This window comes from Camelus bactrianus, chromosome 7 (assembly GCF_048773025.1).
Source record: "Camelus bactrianus isolate YW-2024 breed Bactrian camel chromosome 7, ASM4877302v1, whole genome shotgun sequence".
In the NCBI taxonomy this organism is placed as follows: Eukaryota; Metazoa; Chordata; class Mammalia; order Artiodactyla; family Camelidae; genus Camelus; species Camelus bactrianus.
The window spans coordinates 11,031,521-11,046,314 of record NC_133545.1 but is presented as its reverse complement, the minus strand read 5'-3'; the positions used below and the strand labels follow the sequence as shown (position 1 = coordinate 11,046,314).

General features: G+C 48.6%; 1 long non-coding RNA gene and 1 gene segment (V, D, J or C); both read left to right on the top strand.

Annotated features, from left to right (window-relative positions):
* The first annotated feature begins 2,611 nt into the window (after nucleotides 1-2,611).
* LOC105063184 (T cell receptor beta variable 5-1-like) lies at nucleotides 2,612-3,218 on the top strand. The segment is given in 2 exon segments: nucleotides 2,612-2,660; nucleotides 2,797-3,218. Coding segments are annotated over 2 exon segments (471 nt in total).
* Nucleotides 3,219-9,505: 6,287 nt separating this feature from the next.
* LOC141578117 (uncharacterized) lies at nucleotides 9,506-12,121 on the top strand. 2 transcript variants are annotated; one of them, XR_012508041.1, is made up of 4 exons: nucleotides 9,506-9,715; nucleotides 10,144-10,322; nucleotides 11,094-11,186; nucleotides 11,676-12,121. It is a non-coding gene; the product is annotated as an uncharacterized LOC141578117 (long non-coding RNA). The 2 variants fall into 2 exon arrangements; XR_012508042.1 differs by having other exon boundaries at nucleotides 12,031-12,084.
* The last annotated feature ends 2,673 nt before the right edge of the window (nucleotides 12,122-14,794 follow it).

Sequence of the window (14,794 nt, the reverse complement as noted above, 5' to 3'; positions counted from 1 at the left end):
TATAGAGCCACAAGATTATTTTTTAAACTCTATTTGTAACACCATCTCTTTCCTCTTCCCTCCCAAGTCTTCAGTCACCAGGAAACATTAAGCAAGGCCATCTAACAACTGGTATCACCTGGAGGCAGGTCTCAGGTGCGATCACCACACAGCTGATGTGGTGACGGTGTGAGAAACCTCGAGCTGATTCTGACTTTCTCTTTCTTACCTCTCACCCCAATCCTGCCTCCTCAGGGCCCCGTCCCGTGCCTCCCAGGCACAGAGAAGGGCGTGCCTCCCCTGATGCTAAACGGACACAGGCTTCCAAGATCAATGCTGCTTCCCTGGAATGGCTTTTTACCACTTCCCCACCCAGATTCCGTTACCTTCAGAGCATCACTTCTTGGCCGTCTGAGGATGCACCTTCCTCTGGGACCGAACGTGTCTTTGCAAAACTCCCTGAAGCACGGATGGCTTTTAAACCCGCTGCATCTGCTCTTGCCCTGTCCATGGCCTAGGGGTCCCCTCTCCTCCCCAGATATAATCAGGTACTGTCCACCTTTCAAGGACCGTCTCAGACGTGTCTTCTTCTTCTTACCCTGACATTCCACAGAGCTATACCACTGGTTAGTCTGCGCTGGCTGCCACTGCAAAACACTGCAGACTGAGTGGCTGGAACAACAAGCATTTGTTTTCTCACAGTTCCGGAGCCTAGAAGCCCAGGATCAAGGCGCTGGTGTCGGTCTGGCGAGAGCTCTACTCCTGCTGTGTAGACAGCCGCCTTCTCCCGGTGTCCTCGCGTGGCCTCTCTGTGCTTTCAAGGGGAAGGAGGAAGAGCTCTCTGGTGTCTACAATTGCCTTGCTCTCTTTACTTTCACAGAAAAAGCCAAGAATATAAGTATATAACTGATACTCCTTGGCACTTATGAAGTGAATAAATTAATTCCCACTTACATAGAGCCAGGAAATATCATTAATCACCATTTTCCTTCTCAGGGATGTCCTCTCACCTGAAATGAAGTGGATAGCCATTGTGATTGGCCCTGGTTTCTGTCCACCTGCTGCAGCATTCTGAGCAATTGTGTTTTCGCGCCCAGGATTGATAACCACTGTATCAAGAAACTGAATTGAATCTAGAGTTGAAACATGCTCTGGTTCTTTGGGAACAGAGAAAACGATGCTACTGTGATATTTATCCAGTCTCATAATCCTGTAAAGAAGTTTCCTTCGCCAGCCACCCCCACCCCTTTAGAGCTATCTTTTACCATCATCAAGGATGCTTCTCAGAAATGAACCTGCAAAACTGATGAAGGAAAATTGCTGGGCTTGGTAATAAAACGTTGACCTTGCCAATCAAAGGATAATTGTGTGTGTGTGAGGGGCTGTGTGTGGTGTGCGTACAGGCCTGCATGTGTGTTTTCTTGGGTAGAGACACAACATGGGAACAGTTTCTCTCTGGTTCACCAAGGAGAACTCATAGGTACTTCTGAGTGATGTTAGAGAACCCAGACCAGCTAGATCTACCTTAACTATCGCTGCCAGGGCTGCTTATTTCAAGATTATGTAAGTTCAGAAGTAAATAGGTGAAACATATAAACCCTCTTTGTAAAACGCAGTGTAAAATCTGGTAATAATTACTTTATATATAGAATCTGGAGATCTGTGGACCTGACTAATCAGGAGGAGTTACGGAATACCGCAATTCCAGGCGGAACCTCTTGTGATCATCAGTGTTTCTCTGATGGTCTGTATCATTCCGGCTTGTCTCTTTCATCTTGGCACATTACCATGATTGCAATGGTGCTACAGTGATTTCCTTCTTGACTGAAATGTTGCATCCTACGATCTTTCGCCTCTACAGGCAGAGAGTGTATTTGAAGATCAACCCTGAGTCAACCAGGCTGGGAAGGCAGTAGAACAGGTTGTGTGTGTGTCTGTGTGGCTCTGTGGCTCTGTGGCTGTGTGGAGGGGGCAGCAGGTGGTGAATTTTTACTCTTGATTTAGACAGAAGATGCAAATCCACGAGACTGAGGACCATGGGCCACTTGGAGGCACTGTGGGACCACAGAACTCAGGGTGCCCTGGGAGGGGCTGAGAGAGGGACCCAGGAGAGGGCGGCTTAAGGGAACCGTGGCTTCATGCCTACATGGGGGAGCCAGTGTGAGTTCACTGAGTGGGTCCCAGGACACGTGGAGCTGGCACAGACTCCTTGCTACCCAGGGAAGTGAGGACGTGCCTCGAACCTCAGCGTGCACCCGGGAGGCGGTCTCCCTGAGCCTGCACAGGAAGTGGAGGGTGAAGGGGCTGGGGCAGCAAGGGTGGGGTGAATAGCATCAGGCAGGGGCCGGCAGAGGAGAACAAGGTATGTTGTGGGTATATGGGGACATGGGGTCGATGCTCACACCCACCCTTTGCTGAGGGGCTGTGTAGCACAGGGAATGGCATAGAAAAGTGGCCCTGGGTCCTGCCAAGGGGTCCAGTGGACTGGGAGGCAGCCTGCAGAGAGTAACGTCAGAGCAGTGACGTCATAGGCACATGCTCCTATCAGGGAAAGAGGAGGTTCAGAACTTTCCATCACTCTCCCAGGAGACCTGCCCCGAGCTAGGACTTGTCTTGGGTTCCCGATGCTGCCATGGGCTCCAGGCTCCTCTGCTGGGTGGCTCTTTGCCTCCTGGGAGCAGGTGAGTCCTGGGCACAGTGTGAAAGCTTCTGATATGCCTTTATCATCTCTGAAATACAAGCCTTCTGATTCCCGCGGCCGCAGGAGGTGTCCCTCTGTGCTCTGCTCTCAGCTTCTCTCTGTCTCCTCTCCCACAGGCCAGGTGGATTCTGAAGTCACTCAGACCCCAAAATACCTGATCAAACCAAGAAAACAGCAAGTGACACTGAGATGTTCCCCTGTCTCTGGACACCTCTCCGTGTACTGGTACCAACAGGCCCTGGGCCAGGGCCCCCAGTTCCTCATTCAGTATTACAGACAGAAAGAGACAGAAAGAGGAAACATCTCACGTCGATTCTCAGGTCAACAGTTCGATAACTCTAGCTCTGAGCTGAATATGAGCTCCTTGGAGCTGACGGACTCGGCCCTGTATCTCTGCGCCAGCAGCCGTGACACAGCCCTGCGTGAACGACGGCCTCTTGTACAAAAACATCCCACCCCAGCTCAGGAAGTGGCCGCGAAGGCGCTGGCTGCCCGCCAGCCGGGCCCAGGTCTTGGTAAAGCAGACAGCCTTTACTGAACATTCTTTAGGATATGTTTTAATGCTCACAGAAATCACGCAAGGTAAGTATTATTTCACCTATTTATCTGGGAGAAGTAAGTCGCCCAGATGCCCTATTTCATAACTGTCATAGCAGGGTCTCAGACCCAAGTCCGTCCTCAACACCTGTGGTCCCCTTCCACCACCATAGCAGTGTCCCTCCATAGAACAAATACACATACACATGTTTGCTTTAAAGGAACTGACTCACATAGTTGTTAATGCTAATAAATCCAAAATCTGCAAGCTGGGCTGATGGTACTAGAGACCCAGGGAGAGCTGATGTTTAAGTTCAAAGGCTGTTAAGCAGGAAGAGCCGATGTTCCAGGTTGAAGGCCATCAGCTAGATTCTCTCTAACCTGAGGGAGAATCGGTCTTTTAGTTCTATTCATGTCTTCACCTGATTGGTTGAGGCCCACCTACATCATGAAAGGCAATTTGCTTTACTCATTAAAATGTTAATCTGATCTAGTGTTAAAGTCTACCTATTTAAATGTTCATCTCTTCCAAAAATACCTCCCAGGAACACAGAGGATAACGTTTAACCAGATACCTGTGACCCAGTCAAGATGACACATTAAATTAGCCATCACACTATCTTCCGGGGTTGTATAAAAATTTAGTAAGCTTGGTGTTCCTGGCACATAGTAGGAATCTGGATTTCTTGACTCCCTTTGTTAACCTCTGACAACCTCTCCACCGTTTCCTGGGTGTAAAGGTAGACATGGACACATCTTCCTTACAAGCCCTGTAGGTGAGGACTTCTGTTTCTGAAGTCACAGAAATGAACATATTTATGCCTGATGACACATGAAATTAACCAGAGCCCATAACATACATCCCTCCTCAGGCATTTTTAAAGCAACTTTATTGACATGTGAATTATGTATAGCTAACCCTTGAACAATGTAGAGGTCAGGGGCATTGAGCCATCCCCCAACCCCACATTCAAAAATTCATGGATAACTTCATATTTAACCTCTATATCTGCCATCCCAATTCTGCAGATTCAACTGACTGTGGATTGTGTAGTAGTATAGTATGTATTTATTTTAAAAATCCTCTATAAGTGGACCTGCACAGCTCAAACCAGAGTTGTTCAAGAGTCAACCATACAGACCATAAACATTACACACTGTAACTGACAGATCAATGGTTTTGAGCAACATATATGTATATACCCATGTAACAGCCACCCCATTAAGATATAGAGCTTTTCCTTCATGCCCCTTTGCAATGTCTCTCTCCATCCCTGATAACCAACGATATGATTTCTGTTGCTATAGATTCATTTCGCTCAGACGTCTTTTTAGCAGAAATTTAAAGTCTCCATCTATTAAAACAATTCCTCTTTAGCCCACAGCTAAATATTTAAGAGAATAAAGTGCTCCTGGAAAGTGTTATTGCTAAAGGAGTGTTGGAAGCCTCGCGAGACAGCACATCCACGTCAGGGATAATTCTGTCTGAAGATGGATGGGCTGATAAGTGGCCATCAAAAGGTCTTGCCAGCTGGTAGTTGTTTTTGTAAGATTTATTTAGTTACTTTCATCAATTTCTTTTCTCGTGCACCCATTCGGTGAAACTGTTTTATAATGCTATTTTGACAAAAAGTCATCATTTCCCAGGAAATTACTTTTGAGATCCCATGAGACACACACATATCTGGGCTTCGTCTTCCCACGCTGTGTACTGGGGCTGAGCAGACCACGGGCAGTAGCGACTCTGGTGGGAGATCAGAAAGGTTCCTTTTACTCTGACCCCAGTTATCCAAGCCACAAGCCTTGAGCTGGAAACCATCCCCCACCCCTTTCTGTTCTGGTCTTTCCTGGGCCTCAGTCCCCCATGTTGTGTGTCCTTCAGTTTCCTGGACAAAAGAAGTCCCCAGCACGGACATGGAATCCCTCGCGGGCTTGCCAGTTCCCAGTTCAAGGCTCATTGTCATGGTTACAACATCTGGCTCCTCCTTTAGTTCTGACTTTAGCTTCTATGTCCTTCCCTTCCAGGCCCCAGGGATGTCGAGTCACGCAGACCCCAGACGTGTGGTTGTGCTAAAGGGAAACCAGCACGTGGGGAGGTAATTACAGGTCCCAAATCACGCACTCAGCGACCTCACCTGCAGGGCCCATGGTTCACATATTATTGAGAACTTGAAGATCCCACAGCAGAGCCTTGTGGCAAGTACGGGGTCGTTCTAAGCGTGGGGTTGTGGGCGACAGGGTAGAGTTCTGGGGCTGCTCTGTTGTATTTGTTAACCAGTCAATGGCAGCCACTCTTCACCAGGACGCTTTCCCCAGGGAATGGATGTCTCAAATAAAAACAGAGCATTTTTCATTTACCCTGGCGTCTGCTGCCGCTCCCCAAGTCCCTCCACATCTGCACTCCTTTGTGTTAATATGTCATCTGCAGTGCTGGGCAACCGTCTTCTCCCCACAAAGAAGGTGAGTCTGAGGCGTGAGGTGGTGCTGGCCACTGCTGCCCCCACCCCCGACACGGAAGCCAGGGCTCCAGAAAATATGCAGGAACTCCCCCTACTTTGCCAGGTGCCCCGTCTTCAGTTGAACTGATAACAAATTAGAGGAAAACGATTCTTCAAATGTTGATGAGCTCGCCCCTGAGGTTGGGGAACCAGATACCAGATTCTTTGCAGGTGGATTGTGGTCAAATTAGACAAAATAGAAACAAAAACTTGGAGAATTTGGGATGTGTGAGTCCTAACGGGCAGTGGGAAGCCATAAAGATTTTGATTCAAAACTAGAAATATGTCGATAAATACAACTCACAGACATATTAATGAAGAGTTGTCTCTGGAGTAAAATATACATAGAATCACAGACTGTTTTACAAAAGGGTTAAAACAGCATATAAGACAGCATTCAGATGAAGGTGTTCCTCCCATTCTAAGCTGTTCATTCCACTGTACATTCATTTTTTTTAAATTGAAGTGTAATTGATTTACAGTGTTGTGTTAGTTTCTGATGTTCTGCAGAGTGATGCAGTTACACATATATAAACATTCCTTTTCATATTCTTTTTTATTATAGGCTATTATAAGGTATTGAATATAGTTCCCTGTGCTATCTGGTAGGACCTGGTTATTTATCTATTTTATACAGAATAATAACTGCACGTACATTCATTTCTGATTTGAGCCTCTGGGGGAAGGGGCGTGGCCCCCTGTGGGCAGGCTGGCTCTGGGGCCCCGGCAGGGAGAGTGACATCTCAGAATGACTCCCTGGGGAGCCCCGCTCCCCTCTCACCAGCACCCAGACCCAGAAGACCCCTCCGCCTGCCCTGCCCCCGCCATGTGCACCTGCCTCCTGTGCTGTGTGGCCTTTTGTCTCCTGCAGGCAGGTGAGTCCCAGGAAGGGTCCCTTTTGGGGTCCCGGCACTAAGCCTTCCTGCTGTGGCCACAGATTCAACTTCACCTCCTCCGCAGGTCCGGTGAATGCAGGTGTCATTCAGACCCCAAAATTCCAGGTCCTGAAGATGGGACAGGGTGTGACACTGAAATGTGCCCAGGATCTGAAACACAACTACATGTACTGGTACCGACAAGACCCGGGACACGGGCTGAGGCTGATTCATTACTCAGCTGGCAGTGGGACCACCGACAAAGGAGACATCCCGGACGGATACAGTGTCTCCAGATCAGACGTAGAGAACTTCACTCTCATGCTGGAATCCGCCACCCTCAACCAGACATCTGTGTACCTTTGTGCCAGCAGTTACTCCACAGCGCTGCACAGCCACCTTCTCTCTGCACAAAAAGGCAAGGGAGACCCTGCACGCCAGGGACTCAGTGGAGCCCTTGGCAGGCTTCTCCCCCATCGGGAGCCTTGGAACCCTGGGGACCACATGCGAGCAGCGTGACCCTGAGTGTGCAATCTTGGCCAGCCCAAACTGGCCCCAGGGTAGGGCAGGACTCCACCGTGCTCTCTGTCTTCCCTCTGCAGCAGCCCTGTGAGCTGGGAGGTCATCAGCCTGAGGCTGATACCTCTGGGAGGGAAAGTTACTGGTAAATGAGATACATCCAGACCCCCTCGTCTCTCCCTGGGCACCTCATTGCTGTCTGTCCCCAAGGGTGTCCCCCAGCCAGGCCCTCATGTGGGCTCCACTCTCGCCTGCCTTTCCCAGGTGGGCAGGTCTTTCCTCTCCCCGCCTCCCTGGGTCCTCCTCCAGCCAACCTGCTGGTCCCTTGTCTGTGTCACAACCCTTCCCGTCTCAGAGAAACCAAAGGCTCTTCCCTCTGCGCTGAACATGGACCCTTCCTGTTGCAGTGATTAACTCCTACTCGTGTTTCCATTCAAGGTCCCACTGGGTGGTCGGACACTCCTGGGGACGCCTGTTTCCCACGTGAACCGTGAACACAGTTGGGATGTCTCTGTTCTAGATTTCCAAACCCCGAGAACGAACTTAACTCTGGTGACTGTGGATACAGACTCCCTTCTACTCAGAGGCGGGGCTCTGTCCCCTGCTTCCATCTCCTTCCTGAGGTCCCATGATGTGGGGTCGCATGGGCACCTGGACACCTGGTCATTGTTAAGAGACCAGTGGAGACAGTAGGATATAATCTTATCTGTAGAGGACTTCTGGGATCCAGTTCAGGGAAGACACAGAGCTACAAAACATCCTCCCCCCGACCCTGCAGCCTTGCTCGCAACCACTCAGTTGTCTCTGATCCTGCTTCCACTTTTTTCTCTGAAGGAGAGGATGCTTGTACCCACTGTTAACCAATTAATAAAAAATTGGCCAGACATTAATGGCTGTAGAGCAGTTAGATGTTCTGGCAGCAGTATTAAATTACCTATAACACAGACTCTTAGGTTTCCAGGAAGACAGTTATATTTATTATTGTACATCAGACACCACTGCCTTAAAAGGCAATGAACTTGACTCTTCTATAAATAAGCTATAAGGAAACTTGTTTACTGCATGATGACTTAGAAGGACCTGAAGCTGTACTCTGGGCTATGGAGACACAATACTGCCTGGAGATGGATGAACAGAGCGGGCAACTGGTCTCTGACCTGCAGGAGGAATAGAAGCTCCCAAGCGAGGTGTTTTCCCAGGGCATCATTTCATCACTTGTGTCTCTGACTGTGTCAGCGTATTGACGAGGCTCTAAGGCAAAATTGAGTCCACCCCCCCCCAGTGCCCACCCTTGCCTAGAAAAGGATGCTGTTGAGTATGTGTGAGTGGGGGGCAGTGCAGGGGACTGGGACAGAAGGGGGATGCGCTCGGGAGATCTTGCCTTGCAGGTGAGACAATGAATTCCCATTCTGGTGTCTTGCATTGGAGGTGCTGTTGACCTTCTTAGTGCAAATGCCCAGCAGGCGAGCAGTGCTGGGTGGATGAGGACATTCCCGGAGGCACGCAGCGTGAGAACCCTGCAGGCAGGCAGCGCTGGAGCCCGCACACTGAGTGTGGCAAAAGGGAGCTTACAAATATTTAAATTAGTCAGCCAAGGATGTTATGATGTAAACTATGTGTCCCTGAACTCATGGGGATGGATAGAGGCAGTGATGTCACCGTAGGAACTGCCAGTGGGGACGCGGTCCGCCCCTCCTCCTCTGCTCATGCTCACCAGGACCCTGAGCTGCTGGACCTCCCATCGCTGCCCTGACCCTGCCATGGGCACCAGGCTCCTCTACTGGGCGACCCTCTGTCTCCTGGGGGTAGGTGAGTCCTCAGCAAACCAACAGCTCCTGTGTGTGTGTGTGTGTGTGGTGATCCCAATTTTGTTTGTCCTTACTTTTCCCAACTTGTCTCCACAGGTCACACAGAAGCTGGTATCTCCCAGTCCCCCAGGCACAGGGTCACAGGGAGGGGCCAGAATGTCACTCTCAGGTGTGATCCAATTTCTGGTCATAACAGTCTTTTTTAGTACCGACAGACGCTGGGGCAGGGCCTGGAGATTCTGACTCTTTTTCAGAACAAAGATGCAGTAGACACATCAGGGATGCCTGATGCTCGGTTCTCTGCTAAGAGGCCTCAGGGCTTGTCCTCCACCCTGGAGATCCAGCGAGTGGAGCCGGGGGACTCGGCCGTGTACCTCTGTGCCAGCAGCCTCGTCACAGTGGGACACAGCCACCTCCTTCCTGTTCACAAACCTCACCCCTCTCTCTCCTTGCATCTCCTAGAGAGAGAGACCCCAAGTAGGCTGTCCTTTGCTCTTCATTCTGTGGCAAAACGAAGGAGTTTTGGACATCAGCTGTCCTTGGGTAGAAAGAGACCACAGAGAACTCCTGAAACACTGTGGCTGTGAATGTCGGTGGATGGAAACAATGGCTCGTTGGGTTCTAGGAGCCCCAGCGCCAGCTCAGAGCTCCAAGGCAAGGACCAAATGTCCCGGACGCGGCCGTCTCCTACAGGACTCCCAGGTCTCCGCCCACGACGCGGCTTTGGCTGTGTGCAGCGAGCAGCACCTCCTCTGTGTCTGTGGTCGGCATCGAGAAAGTTCTGGACTACCTCCTCAGGCATGTTCTTCCTTCTAAAGCCTCTTCTATCCCTGTGCCACTGGACGTTTTCCACAGCACGGCGTCAAGACTGTCTTCCTGTCTGAAATAAGCCTTTACTGCTTTTGTGCCGGTTAATTGGCGAACACAGTGTCGAAAATAATAACCTTTGCCTCGTTGAAGTGACCCGCTTCCTCTGTTTCGTTTCCCTGTTTTCACTGCTCCAGCCCTGACAGCTAGACTAACGCATACTTTCACGATTTCTCCCGTTTCCTCTTGATTCCCTGAGTAAATCTGATTTTTACTATTTTATTTGGTGCCCTAGCCTTCTGATTTGAAATAATTTCCTGAGATCTTTACCCCAAGCAGGATGTTTCTCGATGCCCCTATTTCCTTTTATTTATTTGCTGTATTATATATATGTTTTAAATATAATCCCTGTATTATAGATAACATCTTCCACGCATCTGGGTGAAGCCGCAGTTTGAATCTATGAAATCTGAAGTCCTGGTCAGAGCGGATAAGACCGTGGGTCATGGTTTCTGGGAGAACTAAAGGGTAACCCAGCCTGGAGACTGGGATGAATGTCACAGACTTGGCAGTGATAGAGATGCCCTGAGCCTTGCAGGTAAGGGGAGTGACAGTCACCCCAAACCCACTTATCAGAAATTGTGGTGGCTCGGGACACCAAATGTCTTTCCCCAGAGAGTGCATGCCTTGGAAGGGAGTCTTCCTGGTCTTATTTTAATTGTGGCATCAGCAAAGCTCTCCTTGCTCTGTTGCCTTGTGTCTCCGGGGACTGAGGAAGGCCGGGCGCACAGGGGAGTTCCTGGCTCTTGAAGTCCCATTCCAGGGACTCCCTTTCCAGACTTTGTCTCCAGTTTTTTGCCACAGGAGCCTGGCAGATGCAGCTTCCTTATACTTTTGTGCACCAGTGTTTGCATACGTCTCACAACCCCTCTTCTTCTTCCAGAATCATCTCTTCTCTCTCTGCTGCTCAAATCATAGGTGCACATTGTCCAGGTTACTCATTTAGTGGAGACTGTCCCTTGCTGATCTTAATTCCATTCGTCCCTATTTCCCCATCAGACACTCTCTCCTCCGCGATGGCTATTGCCTTATAAGATGTTCTTATTTTTCTTACGTTCCAATGTCACTTTTTAGTCATTCACATTTGAGCCCATCTTGAAGTTGTCTCCCCTCATTGTCTCCCTAGTCCTTTGCTGGTCTTTATTTCGGAGTTAATACTGTCTTTTTTTTTTTTTTTTTTTTTTGCAGCTTTGTTTATCTTTAGTAATGAAGAGAACCTCCTAACACTTCAACTTCTGTGTTTTTCTTCCCATTTTTAGACTAAATATTATTTCCTCTCATTTCTCCCATTCTCTCTATTCCTTTCTAGAAGACAGCTTTAAGGGAGAAGATCTCAGTTGGACTATAGCTGCCAGATAATGTGACAGCAGTTAAGTAGAATGAAGGCGAGCTGTTAAGCATGGTGAGTCAGAGGAATAGAGTTAGGGTTTGTTCGAATTAGTGTTGGGGTTAGGGTTGAAGGACGTTGAGGAAAAAATGATCTTGCAGACACTTCCCAGCACCCCTTGGGCCATTGTAGAAGGAACAGTGGTGAAATGTCAGTCATTGGCCACAAGGTGGCACTGTGATGCCACGGAGCTCTAAGGGGCCTCTGGGGAGAGTCTGGGAGAGCAGCTGGGGAGAAAAGGGTTAAAGAAAAACAGGTGTGGATTCAATACCAGGCAGCCTTTGAAGACGTTTTCAGTTATTGCTAAGCTATTTACAGCTATGGGCGAAGTGGGAGGTCCCTCTAAACTTTGATGAGATCCACAGTTGAAGGATTTGGGCAAGGCACCGGTAATGCCTGGGGCGGGTGCAGAGGAGCAAAGGTCCCAGAGGAATGTGGGGGACCAAGGGGGTGGAGTGTGCCCAAAACTCAGTGCATCACAGCCACACCCCAGTTCCCCTGCAGGCCATGCCAAGGAGAAGCTGACCTCACCTGAGCCAAGTCACAGGGGACCCTGGGCCAGGAGAATCTGCCTGGGTGCAGTCAGTGACACCCCAGGCAGACCCTCCCGCCCCTGGAGAAGAGCCCGGAGCTCCCTCTCTCAGAGTATTTAGCTGGGACTGCCCTCTTCTCCCCAACTGGCCATGAGCCCCAGCCTCTTTTGTGTGATTCTCTGTCTTCTGGGGGCAGGTGAGTTCCAGGCGCAGCTGAAACGTCTGCCTTCACTTTGCTAAGTCCCAGCTCCAAGCCCTTGCCTCTCCTTTGCAGATCCAGCTTCCTCTTAAACCTGGTCTCTACCGTCTGTCTGCCTCTTCAACAGGCCCCACGGACGCGGAAATCACCCAGACGCCAAGATACCGTATTGTATCAACAGGGCACAAGACGGTCCTGGAATGTTCTCAGCATATGAACCATTTTGGAATGTTCTGGTATCAGCAAGACCCAGGACAGGGGCCAAGGCTGATCCATTACTCAAATGACATCGGCAGCACTGCCGAAGGGGAGGTCACAGAGGGGTACCGAGTCTCCCGACCCGAGAAGGCGCATTTCCCCCTGACCCTGGAGTCTGCCAGCACCAACCAGACATCCTTGTACCTCTGTGCCAGCAGCGTGTCCACAGCACGGCACAGCCAGCTGCAATCTGCACAGAAAGCTCAGGACCAGCGTGAGGTGGACACTTCTTCTTGCAGCCACGTCTCACCAGGGGAGAAAACCTGCCCGCACTGAAGCTCTTACCAGGCTCCCCAGCCCTGGGATCTCAGTTTGAGGGGGCTGGAGCATGTGAGCCTTAGTGTGAACTCAGGTGCATCACAGTGAATTATGCGTGTGTGTGTGTGTGTGTAAGTGCAAATTGCACTTAATGTTGTCACCCAATTCAGAATACTCTGGCAATTGAGTAAACCAGAGGAACAGCAGTGTCCAATATGAAATTTTTATTTCACATTCTTTTCAGTACAGAAGAACTAAGCAGAAACCAGCCAAGCAGCTTTAACCTCCCGGAGTGATCTGGGACTCTCCAGATCTGAAACTGTTGTATTAAGTTGCCTGGGGGTCTGAAATACCAAGCAAGAATTCTCTGGAAGAAAAAAACAAAAATCTCATTAACAAGTTATAAAAGACACAAGTAAACACTTAGGGGAAATGCTCATAGATGCATCAAACAGCAACATTAGACCTCGAGATGATCAACTGTAGAATTGTCCCCAAAAAGATGACAAACTAAGTCTTCCCTGTGGGCATACAGCAGTGTTGTGTGTCTTCTGAGGTTGTGGGGTCTTCTGAGGTCACTGAGACCTTCTCACATTCCCAGTATTTTATGTGTGTGACTGTTCTGTCTTCTCGTATTTGTGTGTGGTTCATTTCTAAGTTGAACTATATGGAATACAAGCATAAAATTGTATATGACTCCCATCTTTTATATAATTTGTAAATTTAGAAAAAAACCTAGTTTTTATCATACTTTGGGCTTGGATTAAAATCTATGAGCTCTTCCGTTTTTTCCTTGTAAAATATTACAAAGCAATATTGGGCAACAATTTGATTCTCCCCCCAGCTCAGCCCTCCTTGGCTCCTTACTGATAGACGTCCACGCTCTCAAGAGCAAGGCTTCTTCATGTGGGATCCTAAACTCCAAGACTGGGGTCCACAACTGGGCTGCACAGGAAGGGCAAACCCCGGGTGCTGCTCACCCCTTGGCCCGCTGTGTCCATGTACGCCCTGTCGCGCAGCACTGGTGGACCCAGGACCCGATCGCACAGAAGGGAGCAGGCTGCTTGCTGGGCAAAAACTCAATTCACTAATTGGTCAATCTGCTCAAAGTCTAAATGAAAGACTAAGCGGTAAAACCGATGAATGACCAATTTCCCAAATTATGGTATTTACAGCAGTTCAAGATGCATGAAATAATGATTTCAACAGCCTTTGGGGATTTTTTTTTTTCGGAAGTTTTTGCTTGGCGGCAGCTTTCCTTCAGCCGGTGATCGTCAGCTATTTCCGGGCAGACTTGTCAGTCCAGCTTATTCTGAGGCCAAATTCGGACGTTGTATATTTCAGTCCCCGAGAACTTCTCGCGTTCTCGATACTTCATGCATGTGACTCTTCTTGTCTTCTCTAATTTGTGTGTGACTCATTTCTAAGGTGGACTACATGGAATACAAGCAATAAAACTGAATATGACTCCCATCTTTTATGTAATTTGTTTGTGTTTAGGAATCCTTTATTAAGGTGTAATTAACAGAGAGAAAAAGGCTCCCTACATGTACTGCTTGGTAAATTTTGACAAATGCGTACATCAGTGCAGCCATGACTGAAATCAAGATAAAAGGACATTTCCATCACCCAAGAAAGTGTCCTCATGCATCTTCCCCATTTATTCCCCAGAGCTATCCACTTTTCTGATTTTTATCACTAGAGCTTTGTCTATTCTTAAACTGCATGTAAGTGGAAACACATAGGAAATACTTGGTTTCAACTAACTTTTTTTTCAAAAATTATTACTTTTGAGATATGCTTATTTTGTTGTGTATATAGCAGTTTATTCTTTATATTTCTGAGTAGAATTCCCTTGTATATAACCCTTGGTTTAGCCATTCCCCTATTGCTGGATGACTGGGTTGTTCCAGCCTTCAACTCTAATGAATAAAGCTGTTCTGAATATTCTTGTACACGTCTTTGCGGGTAAATGCATTCATTTCTCTTAGGTGTAGACCTAAGAGTGGAATTCGTAGGGTAGGGTCATGTCTGACTTTATTAGAAGCAGCCAAACAGCTCTCCCAAGCGGCTGTCCCAATTTGCCACAGCAAGGGGTGGGAGTTCCCCGGCCCCGTTCTCACCAACATTTGGTTGTCTCCTTTTTATTGTCAGCCCTTCTGTTGGGTTTGTGGCAGTGTCTCAGTTATCCTTCTCTGATGAGTCATGAGATTTACTTTTCCAGCATCTTCCTGTCTTCTTTTATAAGGGGCCTGCTTTCAAATTTGTCCATTTTTTTAAAAAAAAAGATCAGGTTGTCTATGATGGATTTGCTGGGGATGAGTCTTTTGACCATTAAATACACCGAGTCTGTCTTCTCCCAGAGTGGCTTGCCT